This window comes from Thamnophis sirtalis, unplaced genomic scaffold (genome assembly GCF_051295495.1).
Source record: "Thamnophis sirtalis isolate CommonGarterSnake01/CBP01778 unplaced genomic scaffold, rThaSir2_p1.2 scaffold_2, whole genome shotgun sequence".
Taxonomy (NCBI): Eukaryota; Metazoa; Chordata; class Lepidosauria; order Squamata; family Natricidae; genus Thamnophis; species Thamnophis sirtalis.
Window position 1 is genome coordinate 1,316,594 of NW_028261382.1, and position 19,707 is coordinate 1,336,300.

The following is a 19,707-nucleotide window of genomic DNA, read 5'->3' on the forward strand; positions in this document are numbered from 1 at the left end:
AAAAGCAGTCTATCTTATGCCTTGGTTTTTAAGAAAGCTTTTTTTTTTTTTTTATTGGCACACACAGGTAAATTCGTACAAATTTAAGTACAGATGACATTTCAGTGGCAATGGATGGTTCCAGGGTGTATGTGAATGCAGCTAATTTTAGCCAATCCACTGTTGGTTAAACTATGGTTTAGCACCAGCAACATGTAATGCTTTAGTATTTAGAGAATCCTCCCCCCCTTTTAAAACAATAAGCCCTCAATATACCATGCAGCTCTTAAAGCAGATCAAAGTTATCTAATCCCATCACAAACCAACATTTGCATGACTAGGTTTCATAAGTCAGAAACAAGCAACTGCATCATGGCTTAATGGGGGTGTAAAAAGAAACATGGTTTGGGGTTGTGGGGGGGGGCAGCTCTGGGCCCCTGCTGATTTCCCCCCCTCTCCCCTAAATATTTCTCCTTGCCGTCGCAGCCAAGATTTCTCCTTAGGGTTTTAATTCTTGTAAAATTTGCTTCCCTTAGCTGGGCAGCCATCTTTCCCCCTCCCAAACCTCCCCTCTCCTCCCTTCACCTGCCTTAGATTTTTACAAGTTCCTTTCCCGAGAGCTGGCCATTAAGCCATTCGCCTCTTCCAATTGGAAATTCTTCCGCTCGGATACGATCGTGCAAACAACTGGCAGAATTTATTTAACCTTCAGCCAACTGCTCAACCAAGTTGAAATTATTGATAGCCTCTCGGTAATAATCAAGATGGAGAACTCAAGTGGGCTCCTCGGCGCCCCCTCGCTCCCTCCCTGCCCAGCCTCGCAAGAGAGCCACTGAGCTGGAGGACTACAAATGCCATCTCCGGGCGGGCGGGCGGGCGGGCGGCATCGCTCGGTCAAGGAACTCAGCGGTGGGTGGGAAATAAAACTGTTAAGCCGTGGCGATCCCCCAATCCGTCACGGGGGTAATGGCGTTTCCTGAGAGTCAGCTTGCATGTTAGGACAGATACATCTCCCCCGACAGGACGGGAGAGGGCCTGGAAGCCCCCCGCAGATTGTCTTAGAAAGGTAAGGATGGGTTGATGATGGATGGCCGGCCCGGGACATCGAAATCCATTTTGCATTGCGGAGGCGGGTAAAGTTAATCTCCATCCCTGCAAACCCGGTGGGAGCTTTTGATAGAATATCCGCTTTACGGGTAGCGATAGGATTATCAACTCCCATCCAGCCCCGTTAGGATGGGGAGGGGGCGGGGGTGGGGGGGCTTCCCACTTGCATTTTGCCAGCTGCCAAAAAAGGGAGATTTTTTTTGATAGGGCTGGAGAACTTCCTGTGTTTGGCCTGGAGGTGGGTGAGTCAGGGGTGGATGGGCGTTTTCTGCTCCCCACTTGTGACACGCAAGGGCATTTGCGAGAGAACCCGGTGATCTTTAGATGGCCCACTGCCACGCTTAACGTTTGGGGTGTGCCAGAGGTGAGGATACTAAAAGTCCACGGCCCCATCGAGTGGGAAAGGATTGTCTATTTGTATAAGTGGGAATTATAAGTGAAGGGTGCTTGACGCTCTCCGAGTTTGGCTGTTTTCTTGCAGACGTTTCAAGACCCAACTAGGGAACGTCATCAATGCTAGCAAGGAGCACTCGTGAGCAAGCCCCCTTCTCTTCTAGCACTGCTGACGTTCCCTAGTTGGGTCATGAAACGTCTGCAAGAAAACCAGAGAGCTCAGAGAGCTCCACTTTCTGTGGGTTGAGGACACCTACTTTCAAACCTGACCTGCAAATATTCTCCTTTGTTGGAAACTATAAAGTGGCCTTTGAACTCTGGTGCTGGAGAAGACTCCCGCGAGTCCCTTGGAGTGCAAGGTGATCCAACCCATCAGTCCTAGAGGAGATCCACCCTGACTGCTCTTTAGAAGGTCAGATCCTGAAGAGGAAACTCAAATCCTTTGGCCACCTGATGAGAAGAAAGAAGAACTCCCTGGAGAAGAGCCTCGTGCTGGGAAGAATTGAGGGCAAAAGAAGAAGAAGGGGACGGCAGAGAAGGAGGTGGGTGGATGGAGTCACTGAAGCAGTCAGCGTGAGATTGAATGGACTCCAGAGGATGGTAGAGGACAGGAAGGCCTGGAGGAACGTTGTCCATGGGGTCACGATGGTTCGGACATGACTTCGCAATTAACAACAACATATAAGTAGGTAGATAAATAGGTAGATAGATTGATTTAGATAAAAACTCACTAAACCGGTCAGTCCTAGAGGAGATCCACCCTGGCTGCTCTTTAGAAGGCCAGATCCTGAAGCGGAAACTCAAAGACTTTGGCCACCTAATGAGAAGGAAGGACTCCCTGGAGAAGAGCCTCATGCCGGGAACGATGGAGGGCAATAGAAAAGGGGACGGCAGAGAAGGAGGTGGCTGGATGGAGTCACCGAAGCAGTCAGCATGAGCTTCAATGGACTCCAGAGGATGGGAGAGGACAGGAAGGCCTGGAGGAACGTTGTCCATGGGGCCGCGATGGGTTGGACATGACTTCCCAACTAACAACATCATCATAAAGTGGCAGGTTATTTACCTGATGAGCCAGGAACAGTAGCGGAGTCCTCTTCTCCCATGTTCCCTGCTTGTCAGAGGTCCATGACCATCTCCTGATCCTTGTGGGTCGTCTGCCTGTGTCCTGCAGAGGCTGCCTGGGAGATGCTATCATCGCCACTCCAAGGGTCTCGCCGCCTTTTCCAGAGTCTCCATTAGCTGCATCCCCCAAAGGGACGGAGGGGTGTCACCTGCCCTCCTCTTGTCCTTCGCACCTGTGGGGATGCACGAGAAACATCAGTGGGATCCAATGCCCTGTGCTGCAGTGTAGAGGCGGTCCTTGACTTATGACCACAATGGGAGTGCAAAACCTCAGTTGCTAAACGGGGCCGTTGTTGCGTTTTGCCCCATTTTACAACCTTTCTTGCCGCAGTTGTTAAGTGGATCACTGCGGTGGTGAAGCCGCTTACACGGTTGTTAAGCGAATCTGCTCTTCCCACCGACTTCGCTTGTCAGAAGGTCGCCCTGGGGGGAAACTGTGACCGTCATAAAAACCGGGTCATTTTGTCAAGTGTCTGAAATTTTGATCCGGCGACCGCAGGAATACCGCAACGGCCGTGTGAAAAACAAGCCGCAGGGGACGTTTCTCAGTGCCGCTGCGGCTTCAAACAGTCACTAAGCCAACGGTCGTATGTGGAGGAGCACCTGCACTTGCCAATGCACCCATGTGCCACTTCCCCCCCCCCCCACACGCTCCGCTTGCTTTTTGAAGGGAAATCCTTAGCCGGGAAGACTTTAGAACGGGCCATTGTGCAGAAGTAAAATCGAGTGGAAGTTTTTGTTTTAGCATTTAAATTATGATGATTTTTCTCTGCATTTTCGTAGCCAAGTGGCTTATTCTTAAATTTCAAATGTTTCTTTTGTCTTGCTGTGAGCCGCCCAGAGTCCCAATGGGAGTGGGCGGCATACAAATTTTTATTAAACTCGTAAGGCGAGGTAGCCCTGTTCAGCCTACTCAAGAGTGTCCTTCCTCCTCTTAGGTCCCGCTAGAATTATGCCAAAATGACAATAGATCTTACCCATTAAGCCCCCCGGGGAGAAGGCCTGACTTGATAGGCAGATGCATCAATTACTGGGGGGCGATGAAATGCTACTTGGAGCAGAAACAACAACGCCCCCCCCCCCCGCCTCAGTCTCTCCAAAACCCCGTTGCAAAATGGGAAACCCACTCTGGGAGTTCATGAAGAATAATTACCGGCCCTTTTCTGGGGTGGGCTCTTTGACGGAGGATGCCGAAGAAACATTCCTCCATTTGTTCGGGGGGGGGGGGGGAGGTGGAAGCGGGTGAACAATAGACCAGCCCTAGAAGAGGGCTGGGGTCCCACTGCCTTTGCCACCCACCTTTGCTGGCTGAGGAACTCTGGGAGTTGAAGTCCACAAGTCTTAAAGTTGCCAAGGTTGGAGACCACTGTTCTAGAAGACCTCCAAGGTCCCTTCCAGCTCTATTCTGATTGAATTGTCTCGCTTAGCCACATAAATTTTGGACTCAATTACAGTCATAAGTTGAGGACTATCAATATGTATTTGCATAAATCACTGCCATCTTCACCCCCTTTGCTAGTTCCAGGAAAAAACAAGCATCAAAGAAGCCCATTACTTTTTTCCACTTTAGCACTTCACATTTAAGAATAATGCTACCGTGTTTCCCTGAAAATAAATCTTATTTTCTTTTGACCCCCTGAAATAAGCGCTTGGCCTTATTTTTGGGGAGCTTTTATTATTTTTGAGGTGCAGGAGGCGGCCAGCATGGTTGCAGCTGTGTTGCAATATTTTCAAAGGAGGGCTTATTTTAGCACACCCACTCAAAACCCGACTGGGCTTATAATCCAGGGAGGTCTTATTTTTGGAGAAACAGGGTATTTGTAAGGAAAATCGCCCCCCAATTTTAAAGACACTCCTATCTTGTTCGTGCCAATCTGGGATTTGGGCATAACCTGGGTGAAAATGCCATCCATCTGTTCCCCCCGCCCCCCCCAAAACACATCTTGAGCTTCTGGAAAATATGGGAGATAATTTGGAGGAGCGAGAAATGAAAAAAAAAATTACAGCATCAACAATAACAGATACTCGGTGGTTGTGCACAGCATAATAGACCCTGTAATGTATTCCTTCTGTCGGCGTTGTGTATCTGCGTGATAATTTTATGTGACAGTGTAATTAAATTGGAAAACAATTCCCATTTCCTTTGTCTTTTACCTATTTATCATCATTTATTTCTTTACTTTCACCCCCTGCCATAAATATTATTGTAAGAAGAGTTAAATAAGTTAAACCAATGCAATTACTTTTACAGATTGAAATTAACTTCATATATCAATTTATACCCGTTTCCCAGCGATCTGGCCTGGATTTCCGGCACTATATTTACGATGTCACTCTGGTTTCTGTGTTTGCATTCGTTTTTTGAGTAATGATCTGTGTGTTAAAAGCTGACGTTTTAACAGTATTTTCAAACATTTTCATTCATTATCAAATAACCATTTGTTACACTGTGGCAATTCCAAACCATTTACTGCGCCCACCCCCCGCCCCCCCTGCAAATGGCTAAACAATGATTAATCAAGCATGGTGCAAATTTTAATGCTTATCACAGCAAATAGAGAAAGTCGCATTAGGAAGTGACTTGACTTCAGGCGAGGTCCAAATTTTTATTCTTATTTTTTTTTAAAAAAAAAAACCAATTCCTGATGAGACTTTTATTCAGCGTGAAACGTTTTGCATTAAAAAAAAAAATTGAGCCAGAGAAAAGCATCAAGCAAAGCATTGGGAAAACCCTTTTGAAATCCCCCCACAATCTTCACAGGTCTCTTTCAATTTCCATTCAGAAGTTTCCCCATCAAACCCAACTTTCAAATGTTCAGTTGCCAGTCCTCAAGTTAAGCTCGAGTCGAGATGGGCAGGAGACCAATCAATCAATCAATCAATCAAATAACGCTCCTGAGAAGTAAAGTTATTTCGCCCTCCCTCTGCTGCCTCAATCTAGGATCAGAAGAGTGGTGGGATTCAATTTTTTTTACTACCGGTTCTGTGGGCGCGGCTTGGTGGGCGTGGCAGGGGAAGGATACTGTAAAATCTCCACTCCCTCCCCACTCCAGGGGGAAGGATACTGTAAAATCTCCATTCCCTCCCCACTCCAGGGGAAGGATACTGTAAAATCTCCATTCCCTCCCCACTCCAGGGGAAGGATACTGTAAAATCTCCACTCCCTCCCCACTCCAGGGGGAAGGATACTGTAAAATCTCCACTCCCTCCCCACTCCAGGGGAAGGATACTGTAAAATCTCCACTCCCTCCCCACTCCAGGGGAAGGATACTGTAAAATCTCCATTCCCTCCCCACTCCAGGAGGAAGGATACTGTAAAATCTCCATTCCCTCCCCACTCCAGGGGAAGGATACTGTAAAATCTCCACTCCCTCCCCACTCCAGGGGGAAGGATACTGCAAAATCTCCATTCTTTCCCCACTCCAGGGGGAAGGATACTGTAAAATCTCCGCTCCCTCCCCACTCCAGGGGAAGGATACTGCAAAATCTCCATTCCCTCTCCATTCCAGGGGAAGGATACTGTAAAATCTCCACTTCCTCCCCACTCCAGGGGGAAGGATACTGTAAAATCTCCGCTCCCTCCCCACTCCAGGAGGATACTGTAAAATCTCCGCTCCCTCCCCACTCCAGGGGAAGGATACTGCAAAATCTCCATTCCCTCTCCATTCCAGGGGAAGGATACTGCAAAATCTCCATTCCCTCCCCACTCCAGGAGGATACTGTAAAATCTCCGCTCCCTCCCCACTCCAGGGGAAGGATACTGCAAAATCTCCATTCCCTCTCCATTCCAGGGGAAGGATACTGCAAAATCTCCATTCTTTCCCCACTCCAGGGGGAAGGATACTGTAAAATCTCCGCTCCCTCCCAATCAGCTGGGACTCGGGAGGCAGAGAATAGATGGGAGCGGGGCCAACCAGAGGTGGTATTTTCTAGTTCTCCGAACCACTCAAAACCTCCGCTACCGGTTCTCCAGAACTCGTCAGAAGCTGCTGAATACCACTTCTGGATCAAAAGCTTTGCATAGCTTTCCTTCACTATAGTTTATTGGTTGGGTTCACATGATGCTCTAATCATGTTTCTCATTCTTGGCAACTTTTAAGAAGCGTGGATTTGAACTCCCAGAATTCCCCTTGGTGGGGAAATTCTGGGAGTTGAGGTCCATACATCTCATTTGGGGAATTCTGGGAGCTGAAGTCCACACACCTTCAAGTTGCTAAGAGTGAGAAACCCTGCGCTAAGCCATCAAAGGTAAAGAATGTTACATCCAAACTGAACAAACACAGTTCAGTCTGTGGCCTGAAGCCAACCAGTTCAGGGTTCTCGCTCCTTTCCTGGATGGGTTTCCCCGTCTCCATCGTCCTTTCCTCCCGTGCATTTGTTCCCCTTTTCATTTGGATTGAGGGATAATTTTGGAAGTGAGGAGCGGTGGACACACCTTGTAGAGAAGGAAACCACGCCACAGCCCAGAAACAGAACGGAAATGGATTTCCGCCTTTTTTTTTTCTCGTGACCCAAATGATTTTGCAGTATCCTTCCCCTGTTTCTTCCCTCCACATTTCTAGAGCTTTGGGGCATCATCACCCTGCCTGCCACAAATGGACAATGGCTGCCAGATGTTAGAAAAAGTCAGAGGAAAGATAGCAATAGCAGTTAGACTTATATACCGCTTCATAGGGCTTTCAGCCCTCTCTAAGCGGTTTTACAGAGTCAGCATATCGCCCCCAACAACAATCCGGGTCCTCATTTTACCCACCTCGGAAGGATGGAAGGCTGAGTCAACCTTGAGCCGGTGAGATTGGAACCGCTGAACTGCAGATAACAGTCAGCTGAAGTGGCCTGCAGTACTCCACTCTAACCACTGCGCCACCTCGGCTCTATGGGGAATAAATCCTCTCTGGGGGTCTGAAGGGCAATTATTTAGGTTTATGAAGTTCAGGGGAAGAAGCCCCCAATCCTGGATTATGCTCCCTCTTACCACCAGCCGGGCGCAGAATTACCCTTCCATAATTAACCACATTATGAGCTGCAGCATTCGGCTGCTTTGCAACTCAACATCTTGTTAATGACGGGAACTTAGCATGCCAAACGAACCCTGGAGACCCTGGGAACAGCCAGGAGTGGACCAATTAACCCCTCCCCCCACAAATATGAGGTTTATAACAATACCCAGGTTGCACAGCTGCTTCTATGCTCATGCCCAGCTTCACCCCATCAAACAGGTGGAGCATCCCGTAGCTTGCCAAGTGGGTGAGAATTCCTGAAAAGCAATATTTTTTCCCCCCACATTTAACTTCGTTTAGGGAAGCCGACAAGCTGGGCAGATCATTCCACTTTTCTTATCTTCCCCTTCATCTTCCAAAAATGAGAATAACAAGGAGTTGCAACTCTCTCCCACGCCAATTGAGCGCAGCAAGGAAAACCTCGTTTCCCCTAGTGCAGTGTTTCTCAACCTTGGCCACTTGAAGATGTCTGGACTTCAATTCTGGGACTTGAAGTCCAGACATCTTCAAGTGGCCAAGGTTGAGAAACACTGCCCTAGTGGTTCATTTGGAGTACTGCAGGCCAGAAAGAGTCGTTTTAGCCCCTCCCCTGCCCACTTCTATCCAGGTTCGTTCTCTGCATCCACCTCTTAAATCCTCCCCCGCTTTTCCTCCTGCCATGTTCAGGGATGTGTCTGCCATCCTGTGGACAAAGAAAAATGATGCAAAACAGCCACTTTGGCCCAAGGGGGGGGGGGGGGAGGAGAAAACAGCACAGAACTAACCCCATTGCAAAGAAGTCACATGGTTCCACACAAGGAATTGTTGTAAATAAATCTCGCTTTCCAAATGTGACTTTCAGGTTGAATGCATGCACGAGCCTCAACAGACAAAAAGGACCTTCCCGTTCCCGCTACGACCACATCAAATTGAAGCAAAGGTCAGAGACCTCTTTTGAGTTATAGACAAGAGTTTTAGGTCATAAGAAGCAAAAGTCCTCCATGGAGCGGAGTAATGGAGCCTCCAGCTGCAGGGGCAGTATACCTGATGTGCTGCTTTTGAGTGACTGCAGGGAGATCTCTTGGGCGCTTTTTATGTTCCGTGCGGGTGGCCTTAAAAAGACTTGACTGACCCGACAAATACGGGCTAGGCAAGTTTGATATTGAAGCGCGCTGTGTGAATCAGGCCAGGGATTCCCAAGCAATGCGTGCAGACAGCCACTTGTTCCGCAATTATAAGCCATCATCTTCTGCAAAGATTGCATGGTCGCGCAATCTTTTTAAATTAACACCCTCCCTCCTTGCCCATTTGCAACCTGGCGCCCGCCGCTGCAGAAACCCTAATGGTTATATTTGCATAAGCCACGCCCACCACCTTGTACACCACTCCCACTGCCCGGCTCAGGAGACGAAGCTTCGATTTAAACGCATGCGCAATTTACCCGCAGGGGATTAGCCGCTGGGAGGCGAGCACCGCTCGGCGCAGGCGCTCTCGGCCACTCCCTACCGCGCCCTTCCAGCCGCCTCGCAGTGCGCAGGCGCAAAATAGCGGCCCGCTCCGTTTCCTGAGGAAAGGCGGAGGGGGGGGAGGGCTGCGTCCTGCTTCCTGTTTGCTCACGTGTCCTTCCGGGGCAGGGTCGCCACCTTCGGGAGGGGTCGTTCCGGCCGGCTGTGAGCTAGAGAGTCACCGCGCTGAGGTGAGGCCTTTCTTCAGGGCCGGTGAGGGATTATTATGGGAGGCGGGGGTCTCGGAGAGGAGAAAAGGGCGGGGAGGTGATCCTCCGCCTCTCCCTTGCTCCCCCCCCCACGAACCTTGGCCAGCTAGATTTCTACCTGCAGGGAGCCTGTGCTGTTTTCTTTCTTGATGGGTGGGGCCCTGAGGGGGCGAAAAAACCCCTTATTTGTTCTTACAGCTGCTCGTAATTCGGCCTCAGGTCGTCGTCAAAGCCCCCTCTCCCCGGTCGGTATCGGAGGAGGGCGGGGCCAGCCCTTTCGGGGGCGGGGCCGCGATTGGGGCCCTGATTGGTTCATTTGGGTCCCTCTGAATATGATTGGGCAGGGGCTTCTTGGAGTGACAGCATGGGCGGGGTTCCAACTTTGTTATGCTGGGGAATTCTGGGAGTTGAAGTCCACAAGTCTTAAAAGGCGCCAAGATTGGAGCCCTTTGCTCTATATAGCCTTACAGGCAGCCCTGGACTTAACGAAAGTTCATTTAGTGACCTTTTTAAGTTGCAGCAGCACTGAAAAAACGGGACTTAGAACCGTTTTTCACACTTACGGCCGTGGCAGCATCCCCGTGGCCAGAATTTGGCTGGCTTGACTCCTACAATAACTGCAGCCCTCCTGGGTGGAGCTGTATTGAAATCTGCCGCTTGGCTTCCTGCTTCTCCCTTCTGATGGGAAGTGGGATTACTCAAGTTTTGCTTCCTCTGGGCCTTGAGTAGGCAGAAAACTCACTTTCAAAGGACGATGATTAATATCCTTTTAAAGCTGCCCTGTAGCCGTTGCTGGATACGCCCAAAACTGATTCTCTCTCCTACCACTGTTCTTCTTACTATTCTTCCAAAGTTTTCACTATTCCTCTAGCAAATCCCTTCGGTTTGACCTGTCTCACTTGGTCTGGGCGAAATTGAACAGAATTAGGCGTGATACAGGAAGGAGCGTCTCTGCCCTGGTGAGACTGGAAAGATCCCCCTTCTTGCGATTGTGATGCTGATATGCCAATTATTAAACTTATTGTGCAAGACTGCCCACGACAACGTGCGTTCTCTGGTTCCTTAGAAGATCTGCAGGAAGCTGATCACCCGGATAGCTGAACTGGACATCCAGTTACGAGGCCACTGCCCTGCCCCTTAGAAGTTTTATACATAAATTACGTGGCTTGTGTGTTTATGCTTGTTTCTCTGCTGCCATGTTCTCGTCATAGGCTAAATATATAAATAAGTGTTCTCCCCTAGCTTTTCCTAAGAGAAATATTGTAATGAGCAGGCGATGGGTTTGCACAAGGTGGAAAACATTCCCCACCCCTTTCAGGAATGGTTAACTCTCCCATTTATAGGAGCAGTTCAGGATTTGCTGCCACGTGGTGCCCCAATTGTATAAGTTTCTCTCTCTCTCTCTCTCTCGCATCAATTGCAGCAGGTCGGTTGAGGAATATTTCAGCAGAAATGGAAAAATTGCTGCTGCTTTGGCATAAATGCACCGCCCCAGTTTCTTCTGTGGATTAACTCAGATGCTAAATTCGGGTATCCTAGGAAGTCACTCCTGCCCTGATTAAGCACCTCTTCAACGGAAACATATTTTGCAGTTCCCCACATCTCCCCCAACAATATGGATCAAGACGGGGCTGCGTCAGCCCTCGAGGCAAAGCTGAGGATGGAAGGAGTGGACGTTAAGGAGGAGTGGCAGGACGAAGACTTTCCCAGGTAAGGCACAGCCAACTTGTTTTGTTTCGCTGTTGTTGGAAGATGATGTCAGTGATTGTGTAATTTGCAGTGTAGCCTCGGGGCAAGGTTTTCAGAAGATGCATTTGTCAGGGGCATTCAAGGAGTTTGGCTGGATTGTAAGCGCACAACGTGAGCCTAGGCTAATCTTTGTGGTCTGGGGAAGCTTGGAGATCACTTCACAATGTACAAAAAATCCCCTTGCCTAGGAAACTGGAGCAGATTCTTACACAAGGTGTGATGATGAAAAGTAATGCAAGCTATTGCAATGAGTTACTTACATGCTAATGGTAGTAGCTGTCCTGATTAGCAAAGGTGTCTTTCACAGACCATGATGGGAGGCTGTTTATGCAGCAAGGGTGGAGAAGGTGTGCAGATGTCAACAGGGACAGGTTGGACTTTTGTGCAGTCCTGAGGTGTTCATGTTAGTGCCTCATCTCCTGATACAACAGGACTCACAAGGGGTCTGGACTCTGGAAATAGTTGTGCCGTTCACTTGGAACCAAATTACTCGTGAGCTATTGTGACTCTTTAGTGTTACAGAAAGGAAATGGGAAAGGAAGCAACTCTGATCTTGACTACGTTTAATGTCTGCTCTCTGTTCCAGACCTTTGCCCGAAGATGACCATATGGAAGCTGGGCCAGCTGAAAGAGGAGACCATTCCGGTAAGTGCATCCATCTGCAAGATATCGTGAACTTGGCCTTGGGGCTAAGGCAGCTGAGGCAGAAGTAGAGATGAGAAGGCTTGGAAAAACCCCCAGAAAAATTGGGGAAAAAACAGGTTTTTTCCAAAGCCATTAACCCCCTCTCCCCTGTTTATTTCCCAATTTTTCCATTTTTTTTTCCAGGCCTTCCCATCTCTGGGCGGAAGTCAACATCTTATCTGCCACTGTCAAGATATTTTTTTAAAAAAATTAAAAATATGACATATATGCTGCTTCATCTCACAGGCTTGAAACTGATCCAGTAAGAATAAAAAAACTCTGGTGGATCACTTGATATATTCAGACGTTCCACTTCAGATTTTGTTTTGTGTGCTAACTCCCCTGGCTAATTCCAGTATTCCAGAAGTGAGCAAAACATGTTGATGTTGCAATTCTCCAGCTTTCAAATACCGTTTTCTATAGAGCAGGGGCATCTAACCTAGGCCACTTTAAGACTTGTGAACTTCAGCTGGCTGGAGAATTCTAGGAGTTGGTCCATCTCTAATGTGGCCAAAGTTGGACACCCCTGCTCTCAAAGGTTTTCCTACCTTGGATTAGACTGAGACAGCCTTCCCAAGAATGGTCTAATCTTGAAATTGACTATCACGATTATGAAATGGCTTGAAATCAGGCTATCTTTGATAAGGCCGGAACATTTCAATCAAGATGGAACTGGAGTGTTGAAGACCAATAGCATTGGGAATTCAAAACATTGCACTTGCTTCTGCTGCATCATAAGGGACACAGAATAAAGAGAGGGGTTTTTTTAATGAAAGAGTGTGTTCACTTTATTAGAATGACTAAAGTTGCATATATGAGCTCTGCGGAAATGTCAAAACTCATTTCAAACAGAATAGAAACGGTCGTGTATTTAATTCTAGAACTGTTGAGTATATAATTAATTTCTTTGCTGAGTGAGGTGCCCGTTTGATCTCCCTTTTAAAAAGTAAATAAAGATTGTAACATGCTTATGTTCAACGGGCTTTCAACAATTAGCCCTACTTTTAAGTAAGGTAAAGTAAAGTCATTAGCCCTATCCCAAGTAAAGTAATTTCTATCCATCTCCCTTCTGTTAAATAGTCTATTTTCTAGTTTTGAGGCTTCTTTTTCTAGCTTTGACATTTATCGTGCAATTACTTGTTATCTTCCCCTTACCTTTCAACCTATTAGAAATTAATGGCAACAAAGTTAAGAAGAAACTAATAGCTCCAAATATAAACTTGACTTTGGATCAGAGTGAAGAGTCCATTTTATCCGGCTTAGAGGCAAGTGGAGATATTGACTTGGATGATATAGACACCCCCTCGGAGAACAGCAATAATGAGTTTGAGTGGGAAGGTAAGACTTTTTTTTTAAGGGAAAAAACCCCCCAGCAACTAAGTTTTATCCTTAGGTGTGTTCCCTCTCGGCTGCTGTCACTAAGCCTGCTCCTTTGTGTGCATGTTTCACATGCGTTGAAACTGGGGGTGCAGAGTCCACCACTCCACCAATGCTTGGCTTTCTTTTTTTTTTACTGTGGGCAAGAGGCGGATTGAGTTGTGTGTCATTGAAATAAGGTTTCTATCTCTTCTCTTTTTAATGCCGCTGTCTGCGTTTCCCTGGAAGGATAGTTTCCCTTAACACAGCCTTCTGTCCTCGGAAACAAACTACTAACTTGCTGAAGTAGTTTCCCCCGCCTCTGTGGTAAGGCTTGCACGACTGAAACCCCTGTTACAAAACCAGGAGGATGATTTAGTCCTCGCTAGTGACAAACCCCCCCCCCCTTAATATCAGGCATAGCTTTGATTGAAAGATTTGTCTATTTGCATGACTGCTGCAAATCAGGGCAGTGACAATGATTTTGCACCAAACGTAACAATCAGTGGGGAAATGATAGTGGAAGGGACAGCCATCCAGATTTGCCAACTTCTCAAAGAGTGTTCAGTACGCGTCTTCACCACCCTAAATACTCTGAATATGTTTTGCAAAAAGGCCTTGTTTCTGGAATTCGGGCGTGTCAAACTTAAATGCTGATTACTCTTTGTGGAGAGCAACTCCGATGTAGAGAAAACTAATCAGAATGAGACTCACGTACATTGATTTTAAAAACCTGCAAGAGATTTCATGTTTTCAAAGAAGAGGGTAACTTGATACTCCCATGTGTCCCGACTTTAAAATCATTCTGCTCAGTAACTGCTTAAGTCCTCGTTCATTTTTCGTAAGTGAATGTTGACCCTTCAGAACACGAGCCTGTCACTCCGAAACACTTAACTGGCCAACCCTTCCGTGAGGCCTGGGGAATTCTGGGAGTTTGGAGTCCACAGATCTTAAAACTTGCTGAAGCTGGGAAATTCTAGGTCTGGTAATGTAACGCCGCTTCCAATCCTCTGTGTTTCCCTGGTGGCCAGACGACCTTCCAAAGCAGAAAAGCACCGATGCTGCTCGGAAGGGCTCCCTGCTGGAATACACGGCATCGGAAGAGAAGGAGGAGGCACGGCGATGGCGAATGTACCAGATTGGTGACCAGGGTCACCGAGTAGATATGAAGGCCATTGAGCCCTACAAGAAAGTAATTAGTCACGGAGGTGAGTGCTGACTTACAATCCTTGGTTCACCACCACGCTGGCTCTCTGCAACCGCGGGAAGCCTTGAAGAAAAAGCATCATTGTGATTGCTGTTTTTCCCCCCCCCTCTCTCCCTAGGCTATTACGGGGATGGGCTAAATGCAATTATTGTCTTTGCGGTTTGCTTCATGCCAGAAAGTAATCAACCAAACTACCGATACTTAATGGATAATCTGTTTAAGTAAGTGATGGAGCAAACAGGTAACCCTGCTTCCCTGTGGAGTTTGATTTGGATCCATCTTAACCTGGAAGGATGGTTGTTGGAGGAGCTGGGTGGGATGGCGCAGTGGTTAAATGCAGCACTGCAGGCTACTGCTAGATCAGCAGGTCAGCGGTTCAAATCTCACCGGCTCAGGGTTGACTCAGCCTTCCATCCTTCCGAGGTGGGTAAAATGAGGACCCAGATTGTTGGGGGCAATATGCTGACTCTCTGTAAACCGCTTAGAGAGGGCTGAAAGGCCTCTGAAGCGGTATATAAGTCTAACTGCTATTGCTATTGCTATGGCCCATCGTCCTTCTTCCAGGAGATGCTAGAGATCAAGCCACGGTTCTTGGTGTGCAGAACACCACTGGGATCGGATTCCCCCATCTGAAGAGTTTTTAAAGATGAGTAAGGGATCAAATTGGGATCGGGAGCTTCTCTTGACCCCCCCCAGAGAAATTGTAAAACGCCGGCCAAACTCACTTAACCACTGCCTCACTTCATAACAGAAATGTTGGTCTCCCTTGTGGTTGTAAATCGAACACTACCTGTATTGTCTGGTCTTCGTGTGAATCAAGCTGCCACTTCAGCTGTTCCTCTTTTGCTTCCCACAGATACATTATCGGCTCCCTAGAATTATTAATAGCGGAGAGCTATATGATTGTTTATCTCAACGGGGCGACCACCCGGCGGAGAATGCCCAGCTTAGGATGGCTCAGGAAGTGTTACCAGCAAATCGATAGGAGGTAAGATTAAATAGTGGGAGGCGGATGCCGGAAGAGGCTGGAAGAGCAATACAGAGTTCTTTAAAGGGGGGTGGGGTGGGAATTGGGGAAGGGGCTCTGTCTCATATGCGACTGGAAACACCGCATAATTTTTTGGGAAGAGGGGTGTTGCCTTCCGTTGCCAAACCCTGCGTTGCTTTTATTGACCTTAGGTTAAGGAAAAACCTGAAGTCCTTAATAATAGTCCATCCTTCCTGGTTCATCAGAACACTTCTGGCAATCACAAAGCCGTTTATTAGGTAACGGACACCACATTTTATCCCTTTCTTCATTAAGCTACGCATCGGTTAGCGCTGTAGCGGTGACGGTTTCCCTCCTGTCTCTTTCAGCTCAAAATTCAGCCAAAAAATCAGATACGTCTTTACTTTGGCAGAGCTGGCAGAGCTCGTCCCCATGGACAGCGTGAACATCCCCGAATGCATAAAACAGTAGGTCCCCCTTTCTTTCTTTTGTATCCCTCGGTCCCCCAGAGCGCCTGGAGGTCTAGGCCCGAAGGGCTCCCCTCCGAGGAGTTGGGATAGAGTGGCAGGGACCACCGGCTCCTCCCCAGGAGTTGGTTGTTAAAATCCAAATGAATGGCTGGCGCTCTTGGGCGCTTTCTCAGAAGAAGTCAACCTGCCCTGCCCAGATCCCTGCCAAGGGATTCCAGTTGCCTTCAGGGATTGTTACGGAGGCTCCGAGTCCGTTCTTTCTAACCAAGTCTGAGCCTAATTCCTTCCAGGGATCCTAATCCCCCTTCCCAGAATGGGACGGAGCCTCAGAGATGCCCAGTCGCTCTGAACGTTGGAGGGAGACACACAGTAGTCCCTCCTGTGGAGGGAAAAATTAAAAAAAAAAACCCTTCTTTTGCTTATCGTTGTTCTTATACATCGGTGCTGGGAATGCTTAGGTTGGCTTGGGTTTGGCGAGTCTGGAAACCTGCACCGGCTGTACTAAAACTGAATTTTCCCTACTAAGGTATGAAGAAGAAAAATGTAAAAAGAAACTCCAAAGGTATCTGCACTTCTTGATCAGGACTTGCCTGTCTTCTCGCCTCCTTCCGCTCTGGGCTGGCTTTGGGGAGGGAGGCGGCTGGCTGGAATGCACGCGGCACGTGGGGATGGGAGCTCGCCCTCGCCAAGAGCTCGCACGGTTCCTGAGGCTCCTGCTGGGCTGCTCACACCGCTGCTTCTTTCCAAGAACAATTAAGAAATCCCCCAAAGCTGAGTCTTGGCGGGTGGTCCTCGACTTACGACCTCAACGGAGCCCCAAATTTTTCTTGCTCAGCGAGAACATTGGTTAATAGCAATAGCAGTTAGACTTATATACCGCTTCATAGGGCTTTCAGCCCTCTCTAAGCGGTTTACAGAGTCAGCATATCGCCCCCAACAACAGTCTGGGTCCCCATTTCACCCACCTCAGAAGAATGGAAGGCTGAGTCAACCCTTAAGTGGGCTTCGCCCCATTGTACGGCATTCCCTGCTTCCGTTTAAGGAAATCACTGCAGTTATTAAATCAGACTACGTTAAACATCGTCGTTAAACCAATCCGGCTTATCCATTGACTTTGCTCTCAAAAGGGGATCGTGTGACCCTGGGACACCGCGACTGTCAGTTGTCAAGGGTCCAGATTCTGATCACATGACCACGGGGAGGCCGCAGTGGCCGTAAGAGTGAAAAAAAGAGCTTGTAACTCACTTTGAACGGTCTCTAAATGAACAGTTGTAAGTCGAGGATTACCTATATTAACACTTACCCTTCAGGCGGGGAACTGCAAATTGTCCAAATTGGGCAGCCGTGGCTGTAAAAAAACACCCTTAATTTTAGGCTGAAGGTGGTTGTGACTCCGTCTTCCTTTGCTCATCTATCTTCAAAGCTGACGGAATTACTTCTTTTTTTTCCACGTTGTGCTCTTTGTGTTTGCAACCCCCCCCCCTTTCCCCTCCTCTCCCCCCCCGATTTTTCAATGCATGCGGAATATTTCTGATGGGGCTTTTAACAAGAGTGGCTTGCTAATGAATATATTCATAAATATATTTTGACCGCGCTCTCAAATCTACTGCGCTCATGGGCTGTGGCTGATTAACAAATCCATTTGATCCAGAAAGTGCTGGTTTTATATATAATTGCTTCAAATTCCCCCCTTTTTTTTCTCCTTTGGAGGGACGGCTCAGAATATTGCAAATTTAGCATTTAGCCGACCCCATCTTCAAAAGGGTTATGGCCAACTCCTCCAGTCCCTTGGGACCTGATCTAACCCAGAGGTTAGGCTGCCAGACCTGGGAAATTCCTGTATTGTATGCAGAAGAAATTGAAGTAATTAGTTTGAACTCTGCACGTCTGAATCCGGTTGTTCGCACCTGACCCAACGCAGAGGAAAAGTTGCCCAGTCAGTTTCATTTCCCTGTTAACTGTCACCGTTCAAGTCTGTAGGAAACTTCCTGCTTTAACGTGTATTTCTTGTTTCACTGCAATTGCTGAACGATAACGTTTCTTTTTTTCCCCCCCCTCTCCATGCAAACATTTGCAAAATACGACATATTTTTTCTTCTTTCTCCGATGAGCAGAATTGATCAAGAACTTAATGGGAAACAGGAGCAGAAGTCTGAACAGTAAAAAAAAAGAAAAGTATTTCTGAATTCAAGCCGAGAGTGAAGAACACGCTGGGAGATCCGAGGTCCTGAAGAAGACTTCTGCGTCTGGACTTGGCCTGTTGAATGAGGCACTGCCGAGTGGTGGTTCGCAGTCCTGGGGGATGCCGACACTTCGTAGTTGCCTTTATTATAACTTTCACGCGGCCGTGTCACAAAGGCACCCTAGGAGGGGCAGCCGTTGTTATATCGCGATGCTTATTCAGTGAGTATTTATATATGCTTCAACGTTAAGGGGAGAGATAATATATATATATATATTTTTATGACTCTTCAACGCATATTTTATAATTTTCATCTGAGAAAAACCTCTTGAGACGCACTAGCCTGCTGACGGCGGTTGTTGTTTATTTAGGAATAAAATGCATGAGAATTTCTTATATTATGGGGAAATGCTTCTTGGCTAAAGAAGAGAGAAATGTAACTTTGGTTATCTGCTACGCTGGCAAGATCCTTTTGCTATTTCCACTGTGCTTCTTCACCTTGGAGTTGGGTGTCCTCAGCACAAACTCGATTCAGTCCAAGACCTTCTGTGTTGAAACGTTGAGGTTTCAGCTCCCTCGCCTCTGAACAGAAAAATCCGGGAATTGAGAATACGACTTCTGTTCGAATGTTGGGGCTGGTGGAGGCTGTCTAGCTCTGGATGCCCAGGGAGTGATTTATTTGGGAATTTGGGCGACATTCCAGAGCCGAATGTTGGTGGCCTCCCAGCCGGTCTTCTCCTGTCTACCATGGAGGAGATCTCAGTCCAGCTTCTGATGGGCCTTAACTTACCACAATGTGCAGGGGAGTTGCAGGATATGGTATCAGGATGTGGCACTCAAGGAGTAGAGAAAGTGTAGGGACAAGGACAGCTTAGCCTACGGAGGCTGCTCTCAAGCCCACCCCGCGTGCGACGCCAAGGTGGAAGAACAATGTTAGGTGGTGATTTCATACTTTGGAAAGCAAGGCTCTTGAAACGGCACTTTCCACCAGCACTAGCTTCACTTTATGCACTTTTTTTATTTTAAAAAAAGGAGTCTCTGTGTGTAACTGCGTGTTTGTGTTGCATGTTTTGCCTATTTTAATGGCTGCTTTTAAGAGTGGCCTTCTCAGTCGGATGTGTCGGATGCACTAATTCCTAGCGGGGTAATCAACAAAGCCATCGTGGATTGTAGCAGAAATGTTAAAAGGTTTTTGGAAAGCTTGGGCATCATCGCTCTTATTTTCAATTTGTATTTAAGATTTGTGCCTGTTGTTAGCAACGCAGCGTTTTCTTGTTCCCAGTGTTCACGGAGGGGGAAATACTGCCCCGTGTGTCTGTTCATAACCCAGTCAATAAAATGTTTTTAAATAAAGAAAGGCTTTAACCGGGTATTTATGTCATAAATGCTTAAGTGTATTTATTTTAAGATGGGGAAAATCCTGTTTGTCTTGCTGAACAAACCCAAATCTTCACACAGCTGGAGTGAAAACGGTTGTTAAGTAGCACAACAAGAAGACGAGCCGAGGTGGTGCAGTGGTTAGGGTGCAGCACTGCAGGCCACTTCAGCTGACTTATCTGCAGTTCAGCGGTTCAAATCTCACCGGCTCAAGGTTGACTCAGCCTTCCATCCTTCCGAGGTGGGTGAAATGAGGACCCGGATTGTTGTTGGGGGCAATATGCTGACTCTGTAAACCGCTTAGAGAGGGCTGAAAGCCCTAGGAAGCGGTATATAAGCCTAACTGCTATTGATATTGCTAAGACGAAGGAAGGGCAGAGAGGGAAAATGGGGCAGTTGA

The 19,707-nt window shown here is 47.6% G+C and overlaps 1 protein-coding gene across 3 annotated transcripts; it reads left to right on the forward strand.

The window, feature by feature from the left end:
* Positions 1-9,140: 9,140 nt before the first annotated feature.
* BNIP2 (BCL2 interacting protein 2) lies at positions 9,141-19,300 on the forward strand. 3 transcript variants are annotated; one of them, XM_087703970.1, is made up of 11 exons: positions 9,141-9,276; positions 10,718-11,004; positions 11,630-11,688; positions 12,898-13,065; positions 14,115-14,291; positions 14,409-14,511; positions 15,147-15,278; positions 15,470-15,556; positions 15,647-15,745; positions 16,275-16,310; positions 17,863-19,300. In XM_087703970.1, exons 2-11 carry the CDS (start codon positions 10,910-10,912, stop codon positions 17,909-17,911), a joined length of 1,005 nt encoding a protein of 334 aa, XP_087560096.1. In that variant the 5' UTR covers positions 9,141-9,276; positions 10,718-10,909; the 3' UTR covers positions 17,912-19,300. The 3 variants fall into 3 exon arrangements, with proteins under 3 accessions (XP_087560096.1, XP_087560098.1, XP_087560097.1); XM_087703971.1 differs by having other exon boundaries at positions 9,233-9,276; positions 10,721-11,004; XM_087703972.1 differs by lacking the exon at positions 16,275-16,310.
* Positions 19,301-19,707: the final 407 nt, after the last annotated feature.